Here is a 20,920-nt window from a genome sequence, read left to right as displayed (position 1 = left end):
CTGGTTGTTGCTTGTCATATCCCAGTGGAAGAGGTAGAGAAAACACATATGGCTGAGACAGCCCTGGGTTGCATAGCAACAGTGAGGAGGTAATGGCTGATATCATTTATGAGAATGTTTTATACTGTGGGACTCCACTGCACTTGGAAATATTAAATATTTTACAACTGAAAGGGATTTTGAGTAGAGCGGCGTGGATCCTTAGGATGTAACAGTGCGAAATATGTCGTGTGAGTGCTTTTGGACACAGGCTGGGGCAGTTGGAGCACACTTGTGTCTCCCCGCGTGTGTGCTCATGCACCCCTGCAGCAGCAGCGGCTGCGGTCTGCCATGTTAAACCTCTCCAGCCCAGGAGGTCGCTGGGGCCGGCGGGATGTTCCTCGTGAGCAGACACCAAGGCTGCTCACTGCAGTCTCCTTACCTGCTGGCAGCAGTGAGGATGACCTATATAATAATGTAAAGACCTTGAGGGTTTGAGATTGATTAATTCAATTAGTTTTGTCACTGCTCTTAGGCTTGGGCTCCAGCGTTTGTAAAGTGCTTCCTTGGTTTGAAGATACTGTGCTGAATACCGTATTTGAGAGGGCTGAGGAAGTTGTCCTCATATATTGATCCCCGTGGGTGGAGCCTGCACTGGAGGTCTCTTAACTTTCCTCATCAGTGAGGTCAGAAAGAAAATGTGCAATTCCTGGAACTGTTTATCTGTCACTGCAGCATGGAGGGTGAGGTGGGAGGCAGAAGGTGCTGCCTTCTGCCTGGGACATTACACTAGGGCAGTTACTGCTTTCAACAATATATTTAAACACTGAGTTGGTAAATCTTCTCGCCTGATTGCTAGGACCTAACTGGAGCATTGGTCTTGAACCATGACTTACTCCTTGTGGGCAGCACTAATTCGCCGGATAGTAAGTATATATGGAAATCCTAGGATGTGATTCCACAAAGTTAGACTTTCCACTTGCTGTATTGGCATTTGGATACTTACAAAGAAAAATATATATGGGTTGTGAAATGTTGTATAGTTTCTAAGGTCCTCTTATTATGGTGGGGGATTTTTTGTTTGTTTTGTTTTGGTTGGTTGGTTTTGATATAGTGTTATGTTCTTGATAATTCTGTTAGTGGTCCAAAATATATACTTTACCTTTTAGTAATAATCCTTAGAATCATTAGAATAACTGGAGAATAATTCAGGTTAGAAAGGACCTCTGGAGGTCATTTAGTCCAGTATCCTGTTCAAAGCAGAGTCAACTATAAAATAATAGAATAAAATTTTAATAGAATAATGTGTATTGCCATCTTCCTGGTGTATTGCAGGGGAACAATTGGGACGGTTTTCTGGATTTTTAAGGACTTGTAAACTCTCCTTAAGTGTGGTGTCACACTTAAGGGGCAGGGGAGTTCTGAATATGGGCAATTTGACCAAACTTCTGACTTCTTTTAATTAAAAAAAGGAGAGAGAGAAAGAAAAGAAAAAAAGAAAAAGCTTTTCAGGAAATTAGCAAAAAATTTTCTCTTTGAGCTTTGTACTAACAAGGCAGATGGTCAAAATTTCATTCCATTGTGCAATTGCCTATTCATATTCAATTTATGCCAGTAGATTTTAACTTCTAATTTTTTGCACTTCAAGCTGTGGGGTGTCATTTTGGCTGTCTGATGTCTTGGTCTCTTTTGCAAACAAAGATATTTTTGAAACTGTCTGTGCAGATTCTGACTCATGAGGTCTCTTTCAACTGGTATTCCTCATATGCCAGGTCTTTATTTCACATCAGTGCAAAAGAGTTTTTCACATAAAAGTATGCATTCATTCTTAGTTACGGTTAATTTTTGTGCTGGTAGGACCAATATTGTGTGTGCATCATTTTCAGGAACTGGAAATTGCAGGAGTAATCAGCCCTGGACTATTGCCAAACCCAGCTTAATTCCAAGGGAGTACTGAAAGAGGCATAATCATAATGTCTCATTTTAGAAGAACTAGAGGCAAATCACTACACAACTCGGCTGTTTTATTTCATGTGAAAATTAAGTTGATTTTTTCCTGGCTACGGGTATAAGAATTATGAAGTTAAAGATCAAAGCATGGAGAATTATGGCATTTGACTACTGTATCAAGAGTAGTATTTATTTGATTGGGGAGATTTTTCTGTGATTATAAATAAACCCAAATTAGGAATTTTCTTATCTTGTGCACTAAGAAGACACCAGACTCCTCTTTTACTGACTTTTCCTTTACTGTATCGTGAATATTCTGTTTATCGAGGAAATGGCTGTATCTGGCCTAGCCTCACATGTTGTCTGCCACCTCCTTCAACTTTGGTTTCTTCTTCCAAGGAATGAATAGAGAGAATGGATCACACATATCAGCACAAGTTTGTTGAGTTAATAATGTGTAGTTGTCTCTTACAGAAAAAAAAGGTTTCTGTTCAGAGCAGATCTGTTCTTAAGAGCAACAAAAGTCAAAGCTGGATGCGTCAGTTCTTTATCTTGCAGGATCTCTTGTTCTGTGGATTACACGTTAAAAAACAAAAAAAAGAAAATATTATTTTCATCCATCTGAAGAAATAAGCTTTAAATCAGGATTTAGGCTAGGGAACAAAGTATGAAGCAGAAACTGGTCATGTTTGGGAGCAGTACGTCACAAAGTATTTCCTTCTTTCTCCTCCCATTACTGGGTAAAAACTGGCTTTAGTGCACCTTATTGTGCCACTGGATGTGTTGCAAGCACTGCTAGGCAATATGTAGGGTACTTCGATCTGTCTGCTATGGTTTTATGTAAATTAATGTGATATAGGGCACTGTGGGATGTGTGATATAATGGGCTTGTGACAGACCTGAAAATTGTCACTCTAGTACATTCAGTGAGTCTTATATTATTTTCTCAATCTGTCATATGTTTCAAAGCTTTTGATTTGTAATCCTCGTTTGTTCTTCATTCATGCTCTTTGTCTGTAACACCAAGTTGTTCCAAGTAAAATGTTAGTGCCAGAAAATGCAAATGTATCTGTATGATCTAATTTGAGTTGCTGGTGTCTAAAAGGATCTCAGCCATAAAACTTAATGTTACATATGTATAGTTCTCAGAATTTGTGTTATTTTGACTGATATTTAAAAACCCAAAAGTTTTTAATAGCAACTACTAAGTGCTATCCAGAGACCATGAAGGCTGAAAGAGGATGCAAGTAGAGAAAATTATCCTTTTTTGTGTTTGGTTTTTTTTTTAAAGTAGCTTCTACTGTTTTTTTTTAAAAATAAGCTTACAGTTAACTGAGAGTAAACATTTTGAAAACAAAGGGAATGAATTTTTCCAGGCACCTCCAAGGTCCCAATGCCCAGTGCTTCTGTATTACCAGATTGCCTTGAGTCTTTCTGGAGTGCGGTGAAGATGATGCAAAAGAGATCTTCAAAAGAATGGCTAAAACTCATCATTCTTGTGCTTGTCAATAGCCACATACTCGAAAGAATAATCTTTATGGTTTGTTGTTGCTTCCTTCTTCAACACACACCATCTCCTCCAAGCTGCATGGGCTATAAATTGCTTTTCTGCATCACCCTCGGTCCCCCCAGCTGACGCCTTCTCCACAAGCTGGGGAGAGGATTGGCTCCTCTTACCTCTCCCTGTTTTGGCCATAGCTGGTACCTTTTTTCTGTCAGCTAGCTGGCCAGGTTATTGTACCTTAATAAATTCTCTGCGGTTCTTCTCAGCTGGTAGAAGCCAGAGCCTTTAAATAGATTAGGCCTAAGGAGTGAGTTGTAAGCCTGAAAGAATGTTTATTTTTTCCAACTTCATCATTTGGCCTATCAAAAAGTATCGGTTGAAAGGAATCATTACGGAAAGATGTACAGTCTTCTTCAGAAACAAGTAGCTTCCTCCAGAAAGAAGCAAAATGCAATAACATTACTCAGTATAACAAAGTAATCTCTTATAGTTTGGAGTGTTTTATTCCTTACATTTAGACTTTTCAGTTTGTTTTATTGAATTTAAGTTCACAATGTCTACAGAAGTAGTCATGTTACTTCTTTTTCAGGCTTGTTTTGGTTGTAGCATAGAGAATTGCTATCTTGAGTGTTAATTGTGTCATTTTGTTTATAAAACCGCATCTCAAAGTTCAAATATATATAACATCAAGTAAAATGTTGCCCAAAACTGAGGAATATGAGCTGATCAGTTTGTCAGCAGTGTAAAATTTTATTAAGAATTACTGAACCTTCAGATGAGCGATATATTTGCATCTAAATTTCTTTGCCGTCACTGCCAAAATGGTATTATCTGGGTTGTGCAGGCTTTCTCCTTAAAACCATCACATTTGTGATAACACAACACTTTTTATAAACAATGTCTCCTACATGCAATAAAACGAAGTTGCTTTTCTGCTGCTCCCATTCCTGTTTCTAAGCTTTTTGGACTACGTTTCTAGCTAGAAACAATGTGAGTAATTGCAAGTAATACAGGCTATACCATGCATAGAGATAATGTGCTTTAGTCGTAGCTGCTGGAAAATACTGGCTTCCAAAAAAATAAAGGTAACGTGCTTGTGTCTGGTCATCTTCTGTTTGTGGCAGCAAGCGTTACCCTGGGGTATCAGGCAAGGGCTGTGGAGGTGAGTGTGCTGCCACTAAGACTGCCAGATGCTGCAGTTACAGTGCTTAATACGGATCAACTTTTTCTATGCAAGATGTGGCAAAAGCTGATAAATACTCTGTACATATTGATTACAAAAATGCGGTAACTTGTAATGTGAGATTGAGATTGGAAAAAAATTCTTAACAAGCATCAAGTTGGAAAAAACCCTGAACTAGCATGCACAGTAGGGAGGAAAACGAGAATAATGATTTGCATTTGTTAGTGCCTTTCCTAGAAGTGAATCAACTTGCCAAAGGTTTTGTGGCCACCAAGTGACAGCAGAAGGCTGAGCCCAGGAGTGTTAGCTTAGCCCCTGGTGCAAAGCATGAAATCATGACGCTACAGAGGGAATTTGTGGAAAGCAGAACATATGCCCAAGCCAAGTGGGAGGAAATGCCCTGTGGTTTCTAAGAAATACAAGCCTACATCCCCTGCCACTCACCTAGCTGTTAGAAGAAGTGTATGCCTTACGGTTGAAAGCTAGTACCTGGAATGGACTGAAAAATATAAGAACTCAGCTTGCCTCTGGGAGTACATGTATATGTCTATATATAAAGTGTAAGAATTACTACCAGTGAATTATTAGGCTGTGGGATCATCTGGAAGATGAAAAGCAGGAAACTTCTGTTTCTTGTAACTCACAAACTGAGCCCCTCTTTTACTTGAGTATTACAAACTGAGAATTTTACTTTGTCTAGTAATGGTGCATTGTAATAGTTGGAATAAATGATGGAGCCTTTTTTTGTTTTATTTCACTGAGCATTAAAATAGATTACTTTGTCAGCAGCGAAGAATATGATAGAACTAGAGAATGTCAATGGCCAGTAGTACGTTTGGGGAAATAAGCAACTTGTTTACAAAAGATGCAAGCATTGTAGGACTTCTTCAGTAGCCAAGTATCAGTACTGCTGAATTACCCTTAATGTCAATATTTTTATAGTCTTAAGGCAGCATTCTTTAGGTTTACAAAATTAAGGACACAAGAAAACATGCAACCTCTTATTTTCTGATAATATTAAGAAACCCCATTTCATTGAATATGGTTGTTACTTTGTGCGTGCTGCCTAAAGTGAAATAGATGCATTGGTAGTTTCCACCAGCGTGTTCTGCTAGGTGGGTTTGAGAGGGTGGGTGGGTGGGTGTTGTTTCTTTTTTTTTTAAAGAGGGAAAAAGCTTAGGACAGGTGGAAAACAATGTAATCTGCTGTCAGATGAGATCTTCATAAGCAAAGTTGACGTGGCGCTGAAAGCCATACTTGCATTTGTTCTGGATAATGAATGCGAAAAGGGCCAACATTTAATTGTCTATGCAAAATGTATTAATTTCAGTAACTACCTAACTTCAGTGTGTAACTCAATACCACTGCAAAACAAAAGGTTCCACAGTGCTATATTCTGAAGCGTATTAACGTTGGTCTGCTGCAAATCTAGGGTGCCAGCAGCAGCAGCTGACCCACTTCTCTCCCCTGAAAGGGAAGGGCCCTTAGATGCACTGTTTCCCTCTTATGAGAGTAGCAGATCTATGAAATAAAGATACTTAGGAAAAGGGAGGTCAGAGTAGAACACATCAAAAACACCGTGGTCTGTCCTTCTATGTTGTACGTTGTGTTTGAACTTCGCATTAACACACATCAATTTGTCAAAGGCTTTCTAGTGTCTGGCATTATGCTTGCTTATTTATTTATTTATTTATGCTTTTTATTTTGAATGTCTTCCAAAGAAAGAGCGGAAAAAAGAAAGAAAAAAAAAAAGGGTCCTTATATTAAACCCAGGAAAAGAGCAGTAGAGTTGATGTTTCCCTTGTACGCTTGGGGAGATTAAATGCAGTCCCCAGCAGAATTCTTTGTGTTTGCATAGCTGCTTCTAAAAATTTTGTGCAACCTGAGATAAGAATAATGTTAAAGCAATATGATGTTACTAAAATCAGGGAGTCAGTTCTGGCCCCTAGAACTAGTTATTTGCCCAGGAAAACAGTGATTATTTTATAGAGAATCATTGTTCCGAGTTCATAGCTGTTTTCTATGTTTAAATTTATTCCCAGTTTTGTGTTGACCAAATTGGATTGGTAGATTCAAAAACACCATTGCAGATAAAATCTGTTAATCATTTGGCCAAGGGCTAAAGGAATGCTGAAGTGTTTCCATTGTCTCATTGCAGGATCAGCTGAAGCAGTGCTTCTCCAGACAGCCCCCGGGAGCAAAGGACACAGACACGCTCGTGCAGGAGCCCGACAGCCAGTATGGCACCTGGAATGAGCAGAGGCACAGTGGGGACAGGTAAGGGTGAGCAAGGTCCCCTCTACCATGCGTGCAAGCTTTTCCTTAGCTGAGTAAGAGAAGAAACCATTGGTTTGGGTGTGTATATGTGCACATGTGTGTACATGTATGGCTTTTCTGAAGTTGCATGCTCAGTTTCAGTGACTGTACGGTTTCTTTAGTCTATAGGTGAAGAAATATTTCTTTAACATCTGCAAGTTGCAATAAGGTTTGAAATTTAAAGCCCATCCTTCAGTGAGAATGCAGTATCGCCACTTTTATAAGCAATGACAAAACCTGCTTGGACTGGAATAGATTTAACAAGTCTGCTAGTGAGTGAAACACAAGTTAGATGTTATTTTTTAGTGCTAAAATGGTAGAAAGAAGATATGGGCAAAACAGGTTTTCTCAATAAATACACCAAATGGCTTTGACTAGATTAATGTAGGTAGTAAAACTTCTTTTATGCTTTGTATTTATGTGTTTCTATTATAATTAGAAATATACATTTTCACATTTATAAACTGATTACCTGCTTGTGTGATACGTGCCTCTGATGGGTAAAACTAGGGTTCTGGGAAGATTTTGCTAAAAGTGTGTGATTTCCTCCTTCTCAGGTAGGTAAGGAAGTATCTGATTATGGTTAGACAGGGTACACTAACAGTTTGGGGATTTGTTTTATTTCTTTTGTAAATTTGGTCTCTCCCATACCAATTACCGTTGTCTTAAAAGCTGTGCTACCAGGTAGGCTGAACAGCAAAATCCATTTGAAACTGGTGCTCTGAACACCAGGCACCTGCTCCGACAGGAGGATGACATGCGGTGCACCTCTTAATGTGCCCTGATAAACCTTGGGGTACAATCTCCACATCTCACTAACTCTGAAGCATTTTAGTGAGGTGAAGTGGAGGGTGAAATGGAATATCAGTTGAATGAAAGCTGGTATTACTGCTGCTTTTCTGTTATTAAAATGATTTGATGAAATAAACCTAGAGCATTAAAGTGTGAGGTTTTTTATAATTTACACCTGTTGTGTAAATTATAGCTTGATCTACACTGTTTGAGCCAATATCCTATCTGCTCAGTGTAGTATGAAAATAGCATTTTGTCTGGTTCTTTTTAATGCTGTACTTGTTGAGATCTTATAGTAGACATTAATGTCTATTATATTTGGTGTGTTCTACACTTGAGAACTGTGTGTTATAAATATTTTATTGCTTATGAAATCAGGGTAGCTTTCAGCTTGAGGTTCAGTGAGCTAAGCAACATGTCAACAGTGACATCCAAGTCTTCGGTAAAATTAACTTTGATTTCAGTATGTTATACACATTTTCTGAAATCAGTTTCTTAATAAAGGTGCTTGTCCTGGCTCCAAACAGACAGCATCTGAATGTTATTTCAAACCTGGAGGGTTCTTCTGATTAGAAAAGCTCCACCTAAAAATCCTGGTTTATTGAAGTATTGAACTCAATCCCCATGTCCTGGAATTTTGTTTCCACTGTAAGAAATGTTTAGTTTTTTCTTTTTTTACAGGGTAATGATGACTCTGTAGTGACTTTTCAGCATTGTGCCATGCCCTTGCTCTCCTTTAGCTTGACTTATGGTTGGTTCATCGTGGGAGTATTACTGGTGTATTAATTCAAGCACTTGGAGAGGAATGAGAGTAATGTACTTTTAAATATTACATTAATAATGGAAATCTTCCTGGAATATACTGAAACTGCATTTTGTTTGCAGTTTATTTTTTATGAAGTAGATGGCCTCTGCCAGGACAAGTGCAAATGTTCTCCTCCTCTTGCCGTTGGTGATTGGAGCACATCTCTGCATCCAGCCCTTGCCTTGTCATCTCCTCCCCTGCTTGGCGCAGAGGCAGGAACTTACAGGGGACTTTGATAATTCAGCTTTCCTGTTTTGCCTGGCTCACTTCCCTTAGACTTTATATCTTGCCAGCTGTACGGCCCGTGGTGTTGCATTCCTCACGCACCCCGATATGCTCTCCCGGCTGGCATTCAGCCATAAGCCAAACCCACAGCTGAGAGAGCACTGGGGGAATGGGTACCGTGACCTAAATCCTGGGAGAGCATCCAGGGAACAAACAGGGAACACCGTGACAGCAGGGACAAAACAATATCACCCACCTGCTGCTGCTGTGTTGGAGGAACTTCCAGTTTCTGGCATTTTCCAGTATTTGAGTTGTGGAGTGATTATTTTAGCCCCTTTAGGAGTGTTTCATTAATGCATCTGTGAATGAACTCATTTTCTCTGAGAAGGGAAGGGAATTTAAAATAAAAAGCTGTGACTACATGGCAACAGGGTAAACATGGTCCTTTGACTAGGTAAGCTTTCAGGAAGGTGGAGGAAGGATCATTTTCAACTAGAACTTAGTCACTGCTGGAATAAGCGTAAGGGGCTGCTCTTGGCTGGTTGCAATGGGCTTTGGCAAATAACTTCTTAGAATGGAAGGAGATGGTTTAATTTGGAGGTGTTACTGGATTTTTCTTAGCTTATCTAAAAGATTTTATTTTTATTTTTTCTCAAGTGCTTTAGTAATCTTTTCCAGGTTGGCATCGTAGAAAAATCCTACTTTTAGATCAGAACAGTCTTCATAAAGAAAAATTATTCCCTTTTACAGAAAAGGAACCCTGTTTTTAGCTGATGGATCTATATAGCTCTGACTTCATAAGATTTTAGATATTTGTTTCTTCAAATCTTTGAAGCTAGGCTACAACGAAGTTTGAGAAAAGAAAACTCACTACAGGGTATCAGCTACCTGTAATAGATGGGAATCTGCAGTTAAAGAATATAAAAGGGCATTTTTAAATGGACATCATTTCTTCTTGATGCCCTAGGCAAATAGTCAGAGCTGCCTTTTGATTCTAACTCTTCAGCAGTGCAGGATTCCTTTACTTTTTGACTCCTCATTTCACATGATGAAGCAACACATTCTTTATGGCCTCTTAGCACTGTCATGCTAAAACTGATTGAATTTAATTGCAATTGAAAGTGAAGATTGATCTTAGTTTATTGCATATTTGTGATAACCATTCTGCTGATATTTGTGTGCACTACACGAAGGATAATTTTTCAGAGAAGCAAGTCTCTGTATATGGCACCTGTTGAACATCATTGGTAGCTTATGGATATGCTTGTAAAACTTGAAATCTTAATGAAGTAATAGAAAAAGATGCATAATGCATCTCAGTAATGAGAACTGAAAACATTTTAAATTTCAATATTTGACCATTATTCTGAAGGGAATTTCCCCCCTAGTTTGCAGCTCAAATGGAAAGACTCTGCTGTGCATAGGAGTGTTTTTATTCAAGTCATCCTTGCCGTGTTTGGTGATTAGCTGTGCCACAGTGTTTATTGTGTAAGGATGCTATAATCGTGCAAGAACTCTGAAGAAGAATCCATTAGAAAGGTTTGTGAATTAGAAACCACCAATCGGTGTAAATTCATCTGTGTTTCCGCCATTGCTTACTCTCAGATATTTCAGTTTGAAAAACTGCACTGAGTTGTATTAGCTGAAGCCCTAGGAGGCAGAAGGGAAGAGGCTTTCTGGAGATGTGCAAATCAGACAGGATCCTTTTAATATACATTATAATTTCCATGAAAGGTGGTAAGTCTGCAGATTGTCTTCCGTCTCCGCGTTTTTCCATATTCTAGTGGATCTAAAGCCTAACGCTGCAGATACCAAATATCATTTGAAGCAAAAATACTAGACAAAAACTTCCCCCTGGAGCTCATTAGTACCATTTCTTAATTATCCTGGGGCCCACTGCTGAAGGAGGGAAGAAGCATTCACTCTGCTCGTGTGCTGGAAATCCTCTGTGCAGTGTTCACTCTGCCAGACTGGAAATTATATCATGTACTGCTGCTTGATAGAAAGTTGTTATTCAACACTAGAATCCTGAGTGTTTTCCTCCCAAGATGGCTATCACTGTAGACTTTACCAAATACTTAGGTCTATTGTTTAAAAAATGAGCATATATTCATACACATGTGTTCAGATTTTTTTGGTTGAGCTAGATGCTTGCTCAAGAAAAGGTGCTTAGTGACAAAAGACTCTTGTTAAGCAGAAGAAAAAAACCTGAACTCCTTAAATACTTCAGGTTTTGTTTTTTAAACTAGAAACTCCTAAAATTAGAAGCAAGACAGTCCTATTTTTACTGACAATAAAGTCTTACTGTGCTTCTTACAAGCTCCTGCTGCTTAAAGGAGTACTCCAACCTGTGTGACAAAGGGAGACACATAACTGTATAGAGCTTTCAGGCCTGACACTACAACTCATTTCTGTTAGTCTAGGCAAAGGGAAGATTTCTAGGAATACACTGGGAGGATCACACCGCTGGGGTGCAGGTCCTGCTGCCCTCGGTGCACTCCCCGTGGCACCCCAAAAACCGCTGCTCGTAGAGCCCTGCCTGAGGGTGCCACCTGCTGCCCACCACTCCCTTCAGCACTCGCTAGCATCCATGGAAGAGAAAAACCTCTGGCTGGCTGGATGGGCAGCTCTCTCTGAAATATATCCTGAAATAAGAGAGAAGCTCTTTAGGAGAATGGTTGGTTCAGAGAACCACTTCTGCAGTTGGGTGGGCATCTCACAGATTAGTTTCCATGCTACGAATGTGCATAGTGGAGGAGCATAGGATGTTTGTCCCTGCTGCCATCCCCAGTCCAGAGGCACTGGCTCAGCCTCTCCCCTGCAGAGCTTTCTGGAGTGATTTCCAGCCCTCTTCTTGCCCCTTTCCAGTCCCCTTCACTGCCAGTTCACTCTTTGCATGTTTTAACGTCACCCACTCTGAAGCCAGCAGATCTCCTGCCTGGTAGGAGTGAATCGATGAGCCCGTAGCACTTCTGTGTGATCACGTTGTTGCTTAAAAACTGCTAAACCTTCCAATAGGATCCAATCCACCTAAACTAGCAATGTCCTCTCTCCTCTTTCACATCCTGGCAATTAGGGTTCACTGGGTTACTGTTGTTTGTGTTCCTTGTCTCTTACAGACCAAAACTAGAGGCAATAAGAGAAACAAAATCTAATACAGCTCAAGTGGAGGAGCTGTTATCTCAGGATAGCACCAAGAGACCCTTCTTTCTGTCAGAACATAAGGGATGCAATTTTTTAAAATCCAATATCTATTAGCATGTAAAAATTGCATCCCAAAAATGTTTAAGTCCTCTGGGCTGCTAAAGATGCTTCAGTTTCTTTGGAGTCATGTGAAATGGAAATGACTCACACCTGCTGCTGGGTGTGCATGGAGCACAGACTGTGTTGTAGGAGCTGCCATGGTGGCTGAGGCCATTCCCAGTACACTCACATTTTCTTCAGGTCCAGACGTGTATACACAGCCTTCTTGTGATTTCAGAAAGTGTGCATACAGCTTACATATCTATGGTAGATATATATAATTATATAATATATAATACTATATTAATAATAGATGAATATGAATTAAATTAAAATAAATATAAATATACTTTTGAGATACCTATATATATTAAAAAAACCAGTGCCCTCCTAGGGAAAAGATGGGAATATGAACAACGGATGTGCTTGTAAGGTGTGTTCTTGAAAGGGCTGCAAGTAATTTGTAGTGTCCTGCAGGAATCCCCTTGCAGTAAAAAAGTATTTATAAGTATTTAAGATAGTTTTGGATGAACAAGAAAAATCTTTTAACAGTTGCTCTTTGCCTGTGGCCTGTAAACAGGGTATTACTCTTCACAATGTTTTAAAATGTATACAGTGCCAAAGCATAAGGTCTGCTGCTGTTATATATCAAATGGGCAAATTTAAGCAGATTTTAAGCAGCTCGCTTATTTCCCTCATCTCATTTGCCTGTATATATTTGAAGGGGCCTTTGTGCTGGGGAAAAGAAACCCCAAGCAATAAAACCATGTTACAATCAAATTATTACCATTTATCTGCATACTTGCATTATTCAATACACTGTAAATCCAAGTGGGTAAAAAGCTGCAATAACACAAGTGATTCACACCCTTGCGGCTGGTACCTGCTGCCTCCAAAGATGCCTTTGTTACTTCTAGCTGCAGTTTCAGTTCTACCTTTATTTATCATCTGCTGAATATGTGTGATCCAAGCAATGCTTGCATGCATTTGTTTACCCTGAAGTCTCATATATTTCATTTTAATTTGCAGCTTTGTGCCTGAATCTCCTTCCTCGGAAAACGATGTCATTTCGACGAGAAAGCAACCTCCAAATAGCCACCCGTCTTCACTGTCCTCTCAAACAGAGCCTGCCTCCCTGGTTGATCACCATGACTTCTCAAAAGACCAAAGGAGCACAAGTTTGGACCGTTCCAGCACTGACATGGACTCTACTGATGGGACTGACTTACCTCCTCCGGGAGACACCTACCCTGATGAAAAGACCACTGATTTCTCTTTCATTGATGTAAGTTACCATAATGAGAAACAGAAGTTCTCCTTCTACGTTAACTACATTGTTACCTGCGTTAATGACTGCAAAGCAGTATCTTCTGGATGCTTTGCACTCCATCTTCTTCTGCATTTTCTTTATCACATTGAATTTTCCCAGCTGATTTCCTGCCTGAAAAGTTTAAGATCAAAGCTACAAAGTTCTTCTAGTTCCTGTAACGCTTAGGTTCTGAGAGATTCCAAAAAGCTATTGGCCTCAGATAATGTCTGCCAGTGGCTTAATAAAGTTGCTGTTTCTCTTTCTGCTCCTCAGTGAGCTGTAACAGAAGAGTTCGATGGCTCTGTGAATTTTGGAAACATAATTAACACAAACAGCTAGTGACTGCTATGCTATAAGCCATGCAGATTTAAGGCTATAGAGACATTTACTAATATTTTTCCTATTTACAATTGATCTCTTTCTGTAGGAGCTTGCAATTGCATTTTTAAGGATTTTTTTCATACTTAAGAATCTTGCAGCTAGTATAAGAACAGTAATTTCTGGCCATACACGGTTAGATGAGGTTTAGTGTTCTTTGAAAGCACTAACATAACTGTAGTTTTTCACTGTAGCATCTAGGAAGTACTACTTTTTCTTTAGTAGAGTTGGTGCGCCTTTTTTTAATTATATCTAATGGCAGATATATTGGTAAAATTCCCAACTTAAATGGATCATGCAGCTGCTAGGAAGGTCTCAGATACACCGCCTTGCCTGTCAAAGTGCCATAACGCCTTCTGAATTGAGGAATAGACTGCTCTGCAAAACGTAGGAAGGATCCAAGCAGGTTTGTGGCGGAGGCAGTTTGGTCTGGTGCACCAAAATTGACTGTTAAAATCACAGCTGCTTCCTGCGTAGGCTGTTCGAAAGTGCCTCCAGCCAGCTCCGTTCTCCTCTGGTGTTGCTGTCTATGAGGAACTGCAGAAACCTATGTTTTGCCAAAGTGGGTGCTGCTCTCATTTTCCAGCCCACTCCAGCTCTGAAGCAGAGGCCATGTTTGGTGGTCTGTTGCTTTGAGATCCCTAACTGTATGTACCTTGGCCATAGTATCAGTTAATAATCCTTTGGCAGGATATCCCAAGTGCATTTTTTTGCTCTGTAAAGGAAGTGTTAGTAGTCCAGAGCAGGGCAGACAGCACTTTGTCAGTGGTTCTGCAGGTAGTGGAGATGGTCCTGTATTGTGCCGTTCCCTGGACAGCTAAAGGTGTCTCTTTAAAACATTAATAGCTTCAAGTACAGATGACAATATGTTGTTTTAATGAGTAGTTTATTCCTGACCTGAAATCTCTTGAAAAGACATAAAAACACATCTTCCAAAGGACAATAGGAGGCTCAGTGATGTTTGCTGATTACAGGCAAGTCTCTAACAACAAATTGCTTTGAGTAAATAAATAAATAAATTACACCACCTTCTTTTGCTCTGTAAATGTTATTGCCTAACCGTCATGCGCAGGGATGGTTGTATTTGAAATGACTGATCACAGAAACTTTCTGAATGCTGTGACACTTAACTTGCAGTCTCCTGGTTGCTGGTGAGGGGCTTGAAATTTCTGGGGATGGCAACCTGTCAGAACAATGAAATTGCAGCGCTCTACTACAAGAGAATTCTGTGTAGTTGCTCGTTTTAGATCCCAGTCTTCTTATTGGCCTTCAGCTGTTACCAGCTAGGAAGGCCTGTATTCTTAAAACACTCTAGGCACCAAAATCCTATTTTTTGCAGTTATTTCTTTATTAATTTAGTGAAAATAATTCATGTAGATCAGACATCCACAGCCACGAGAGATCAAAGAACCAGCATTGCACCCAGTTAGCCACAGTGTAGCATATCCTCATTGTAAATTCTTTTTAATATAGTTTTAAGTAACTACAAGAATAATAATCAGACAAATACATATAGTTTAATTAAACTGAATGGGTTAATGCATTAAATGAGGTTGGGAAATCGTTATGGAGGGGATGACTTTTATTTTCAGGCTGGTTGAAAGTAAAGGCTTTGTTTCTTTTTATAGCAAACCACTATTCTGGACTCCAGTGCGCTGAAAACTCGTGTACAGCTCAGCAAAAAGAGACGCCGGCGGGCTCCTATTTCACACTCTCTTAGAAGAAGCAGAGGGCTGGAGTTTGAAAATAGATTTTCTTTGATGGAAGAACCAGATAATACCTGGATGTTTAAAGATTCCACAGGTATCCCTCAACTATCTGAAATAATTAGTCATAATCAACTACGGTGGGTTGACCCTGGCTGGATGCCAGGTGCCCACCAAAGCTGCTCTATCACTCCCCTCCTCAGCTGGGCAAGGGAGAGAAATATAACAAAAGGCTTGTGGGTTGAGATAAGGACAGGGAGAGATCACTCACCAATTACCGTCACGGGCAAAACAGACTTGACTTGGGGAAATTAGTTTTATTTATTACCAATGCAATCAGAGTAGGGTAATGAGAAATAAACCAAAATCTTAAAACACCTTCCCCCCTCCCCCTCCTTCCTGGGCACAACTTCACTCTCTAATTCTCCACCTCCTCCCCTCCAGCAGTGCAGGGGGACAGGGAGTGGGGGGTTGCGGTCAGTTTGTCACAAGTTGTCTCTGCCACTCCTTCCTCCTCAGGGGGAGGACTCCTCACTCTTCCCCTGCTCCGGCGTGGGGTCCCTCCCATGGGAGAATGCGTGATCAAACTGATCTCTTCTGTAGCCTCCCAATCAGTGGAAAGACTGTTATCTGTGTGGTAGTTGCTTTGGTGCAGGTCTAACAGACCTAAAATATTTTGAAGGCTTACCTTGATAAGAAATGCTGTACTGGAAGCTGGAGTGTAATTATCAACTAAGGATCCAGTGCATGTAAAGGTGACCACACCATTGCATCTTTTCCTGTAGTATGCAGACTTGTGCTACTCAGCCTCTTTGTATCAAAGCCCTGCTTTGAGCAGGGGGTGGACCAGATAACTTTCAGATGTCTCTTCCAATCTAAATTAATCTCACGTTCTGTGATCAACTGAGATGTTTAGAAGCAGCAACGTTCATTAAATTAGGAGTACCTTCTGCTCCCTCATCTCTGTCAGCAAGAAATCTTTCGATTGCTGAGTACTTTCTCTATTGAAGCACTGAATTCAGTCCTGTGGTGTGTTAATACCACTCTTAATACATTTTTGAATGGAAGGAGAGATCTACAAGGTATAGATGAAAAGCGTGCTGACTAATGGGTTTTCCCCCCTCTGCTTTTTTTTTTTTTTTTAACAATTAATTAGAAGAGAAGAAAACTATGCAACAGGAAGATTCTGATGAGGAAGACAAGATACAGCATACTGCGAGATCGTCTTCTGTACAAGCTCAGAGACTTCCCATATTTCCAGGAATGGACCACTCTGTTCTCAAGGTGAACATAGGCAGAACACATGAGATGAGAGTTAAACCGGTTCAGTAGCTGCAGATGCTCTCTAGGAAGAGAGCTAGGAAATTTTGCTGAAGATGACAGTGTTGTTTGGGTGTGGGGTGGGGTGTGTGATGTGTAGAAAAACCACGCAGTTATCTTTCTCACTTTTAACTGTTGGCTAGAACTATTAAGTGATTTGGAAAAAAATTAGCTTCGCAATAGCAAACACGCTTTCAAAACTGCATAGGTTTATAAGGAATCTCTTCACTAATTTCAGGTGTGGATTTTTTAGTTTTTATAAATCTTGAGTGATTTGTTTTGTATTCCAAGAAGAGTCTGAATGCTGGCTTAAAAAGGAGCCCTTTTCTTTATTTTTATATTTAGGCCCAACTGCGGAAAAGACAAGAGTCTGAGAGTCCTGGTGAAATAAATTCTGCTCAGCTGTTCAAATCCCCTAAACCACAACTGCCGCTTGGAACTCCTGGTAGCAGACTGCTGCCCTCCAGTGTAGAGAAGGAGGACAGGTGAGAGACTTCCACCAGTGTCAGAAAAATGCTAATACTCATTTTGGTGGGAGAAAAAAATAATGCAAGTAGGCTTCTCAAGGCTGTAGGGGAAATTGTATATTTCCTTTTTTTGGTTTTGTAATGAGTTTTCATAATTAAAGACTAAAGAGTACTTTTTTTATATCTTAGGTCAGAAGAAAAGTCTCCTCAGTGGCTGAAGGAGCTGAAATCAAAGAAGAGACAGAGCCATTATGAGAATCAGGTTTGAAAAGGTACCTTCCGACAGAAAGAGGGGCTTTTCTAAGTGGAAGTATGCAGTGATAAAAACACACACGGAAAATGTTTCCTTAATGAGTCAGTATAAGAGCTCTGTGAGCATAAACATTGAAGCAGACTTACCGTGAAGCGTGCACCCAGGAATGTAAAGTGATTCTGTGTTGAGGCAGAGCAGTTTTCGTAGAAGTGAAGTTTTCATCCACAGGTGATAGTTTCACTGATTCTCTGCACATAATTTTATTTTAACAACATTCGGTCTGTTTGTGCTGCGATTTCATAGTGGTTCCATCAAGCAAGAATGAGTCTGTCACTGAATAACTGAGGCTTGCACCCATTTTGAAAACCTTGGGGTGTGTTGTTTCAGCAGTATTCTGGGCAGCCCTTGAGCATTTAGTGCATTAAATAGGACGAGACCAAGACGACGCTACAACAGTAATACGCATTTGTGGGAAGTTTCCTGTTACAGACGTTGAGAGGGGTCTGACTGCTTTCTTGACCATGTCATACCATTCCTTCAATTGCTTCTGTTTTTTCTTTCCAGATAGTGATTCTAACTAGAAGAAGATAAAGAAGTTTAACAGAAGCCTTAACTCATCTGAACCTAAAATTCACTTGTCATGTTGCTGCTGTTTGCTTCCTGCCTCAACTGCTATGTGCATGGTGCCTTCCTGTTTTGTGGAGAAAGCTGCTTAATATTCATAGTCAAATACAAAGCTGTATCTTTTCAGATATGGGAGGAGGGTCACTTTAGACCTGCCTGGAAGAAGAACCGGTGGTTCATAGTTAGCACTTCAGAAAGTCTTGAAAGATTGTAATATTTGATCTAGGAGTGCTGTGCACCAGAAAAGTCCCCTCACTGTTGAACAAAGACTACATTTCTACGTAGGTGTTCAGCAACTCAAAAGTATGACTTTTGGTAGACATGTCAGGTGTAAGGCTGGGCTTTGTGTTTGTTTATGAAAATAACAATTTTAATCAAATTTATCTTTTTTTGTGGAAAAAATAGTAAGCTCCTATTTAGAATGAAGTTTGTGGAAGGTGAGAGTGAAAGAACAAATTATGTTTACTGCCATATTGAAAAAGGAAACTTGATTATTTTTTGTAAAATGTATTTTTGATTGGCTTATATTTACACGTGATCTGCTGACCTAGCAGATAAATATAATTTTTAGATGAACAAAATGTTAACTTTTGTCACTCTTGAAATGGTATATTCTGTGTTTTGTCAGCATGTGGAATAATTGCTTCATTGGAATGTCTTTCCTAAAAAGGATCAAGCAATAATGTCAACCAGTTCTCTTTAAAAAAAAAAAAAAATAAATAAAAAAAATGTAAATACTGTTTTTATAACAAAAAAGGAAGGGAAGAGGGAGGATGTTACACTCATATCAGGGTTCCAGTTAATTGTTGAATGTCACTTTAATAGCAGTTTGGATAGTCCCACTTCATATTTTTATTTGTTAATCTGTAAATACCAGGTTTAAGTTTTTATTTTTATGCTGATTTTGTGGGATAACCTAAATGTGATCTTCAGTTTCTCAGTTGATTTACTTTTCTTCTTTTGGTAAGACCAATGTTATAATAGTGGTATAGATATCTCGTAACACGGGTGTGATGAATATCACTAATATCTCAAATATGTTAATATCTTTGAATACAGATTCTGAAATATGAACCAAGATGTCCATTTAAGACATACTTTATTCTTTCCCCAAATAAGTGCTCTTTTCAGTAAACCTTTAAAAATGTAGCCCAACGAGGGAGGTTATTCTGCCATGTCAGTATGCCTCACGACTTGACTAAGAAAGCAGCAATGTGGGAAAACGAAGCGAGATGGGAGCGTTCTCCTCCCCTGGTGCCCTCCTGTAGCGTGGGGCTGGACAGAGCCTGCCACGGCAGAAGCGCCAGCCGCCCTTGTGCCAGGTGGGTCGGCGTGGCAGCAGTGGGGCTGGAGCAGGAGCAGATGCTGCTCCTCGCATTGCACTTCCCATGTCCTGCTGATGGGCTTCTCTCGATATTAAAGCACCAGCACTTGAACTCATTTTACTTTTTTTTTGTTGTTTTTTTTGGTTTTTTTTGTTTTATGATCAGCGTTTCGGAAAGCTTGATTTACGTGGGGTTACCACAATGGTGCATCTGCTAGCCAGAGTGGCATGCCTGGTCTGCTGTCTATCAAGCTTGTAGCTGCCAAAACCATGTGCCAACTCTTCTCATGGAGGAGTCACAGATGAGGTGATTTTTAGTCCCAGTCTGCTCGTAGGAAATAACAGCAGTATGTCAGGAGACAAGTCCCATATGCGCATCTCTCTCCCAGATTTAGTTCCGATAGCAGCTCCCTGTGCTTAATGGAGATGCAGCGAATACTTTTCTCTTATGTGAAAAATCTTTACTTGCTGCTTTGCCCTATTTCACATCAGAGCTGTTGCTGCCGTTACAGTTTTACAGCCTCTTCTGCTACCAATCAAGAAATGATCACCCGAGATCTCTGCCAAGCATTTCATTCTGTGTGGCTTTTAACCCTGGGCGATGGGAGATGGACTGCCACTTGAATGCAGTTGACCAGACTGTTAAAGAGCTCCTCTTAGCTAATTTGAAAAAGTTGCACATATTTTCTTCTTCCCTTTTCTTTAGATGATGGTGGAAAAGGTGACTCTTTAAGATAAGCTTTGCATATGTGTCTTTTGGGATTATTTTTTTTTTTTATGGCAGCACTCAAGGGTACCATCAGGTGTACACCATGTGTGACACACACACTTCAGCCAGCCCTGAGCAGCAGCGTTTGCAGGTGTGAGAGAAGAATGACGATTGCTTTTCTTACTGTTACTCAGATGAAGTGGGGCTTACCTTAAACAGTATCTAGAAATTGGTAAATTCCCCCTGCTTACAAGAATATTTACACAGGCATGATTTTTGAATTCAGCAGGTTGACAGTGTTGCATTACCAATAGTTGGAGGATATACTGGTGTTTTGGTCTAACAAATGAAGGCCAGAAATTCTTAACTGCAGTGTTTGCTCTGTGTTTGAGGAAACTGAGGGGATTAATACTAGGTTTCCACAAAGCCCTTTGAATGTGTATGCATTTCCACATCTGCTTGGACAATGCACTGAAACTTACTGTATTTAGTAGTTTAACCTACTACTGAGAAATGTTTAATGCTTAAATGTCTAATTAAAAAGCATCTTTAGAATGTTGTTGAATGGGAAAGTGTTTTTTCTGCTTTATCATTTCTTTATATTGTACATGGATTAAATATCTACTTCCTTCTCTTCAGGTTACCACTATGTAATAAAAGATACATAAATATGTTATTACTTCTTAAATGATAGACCATACTGTAATACACTTTATATAATTCTATATTTTAATTCCAAACAATGCTGCTTGAATTTCTTAAGCTTTTACTTTTGTTGCCACCTACTTATTTTTTGCTGTTAATACGAGATGGGAGTGAGCTCTTAGCTTCAG

At 39.7% G+C, this 20,920-nt stretch overlaps 1 protein-coding gene across 7 annotated transcripts in view; it reads left to right on the top strand.

Annotated features, from left to right (window-relative positions):
• Positions 1 to 20,646, top strand: part of KIAA1671 (KIAA1671 ortholog) — an 87,703-nt gene extending 67,057 nt beyond the window's left edge. For 6 of the 7 annotated variants that reach the window (XM_069794534.1, XM_069794536.1, XM_069794535.1 and 3 more), the window contains 7 exons: positions 6,775 to 6,893; positions 13,027 to 13,282; positions 15,313 to 15,487; positions 16,547 to 16,674; positions 17,056 to 17,195; positions 17,367 to 17,449; positions 17,995 to 20,646. In XM_069794534.1, coding sequence (XP_069650635.1) covers positions 6,775 to 6,893; positions 13,027 to 13,282; positions 15,313 to 15,487; positions 16,547 to 16,674; positions 17,056 to 17,195; positions 17,367 to 17,445 — 897 coding nt within the window. In that variant the 3' untranslated portion in view covers positions 17,446 to 17,449; positions 17,995 to 20,646. Of the gene's footprint in view, positions 1 to 693; positions 906 to 6,774; positions 6,894 to 13,026; positions 13,283 to 15,312; positions 15,488 to 16,546; positions 16,675 to 17,055; positions 17,196 to 17,366; positions 17,450 to 17,994 lie in introns of those variants that run through there. The other variant, XM_069794541.1, reaches the window with a different exon arrangement.
• The last annotated feature ends 274 nt before the right edge of the window (positions 20,647 to 20,920 follow it).

This window comes from Haliaeetus albicilla, chromosome 10 (assembly GCF_947461875.1).
Source record: "Haliaeetus albicilla chromosome 10, bHalAlb1.1, whole genome shotgun sequence".
Classification (NCBI taxonomy): Eukaryota; Metazoa; Chordata; class Aves; order Accipitriformes; family Accipitridae; genus Haliaeetus; species Haliaeetus albicilla.
The sequence above is the reverse complement of the archived record's forward strand: the minus strand, read 5'-3'. Positions and strand labels throughout refer to the sequence as shown.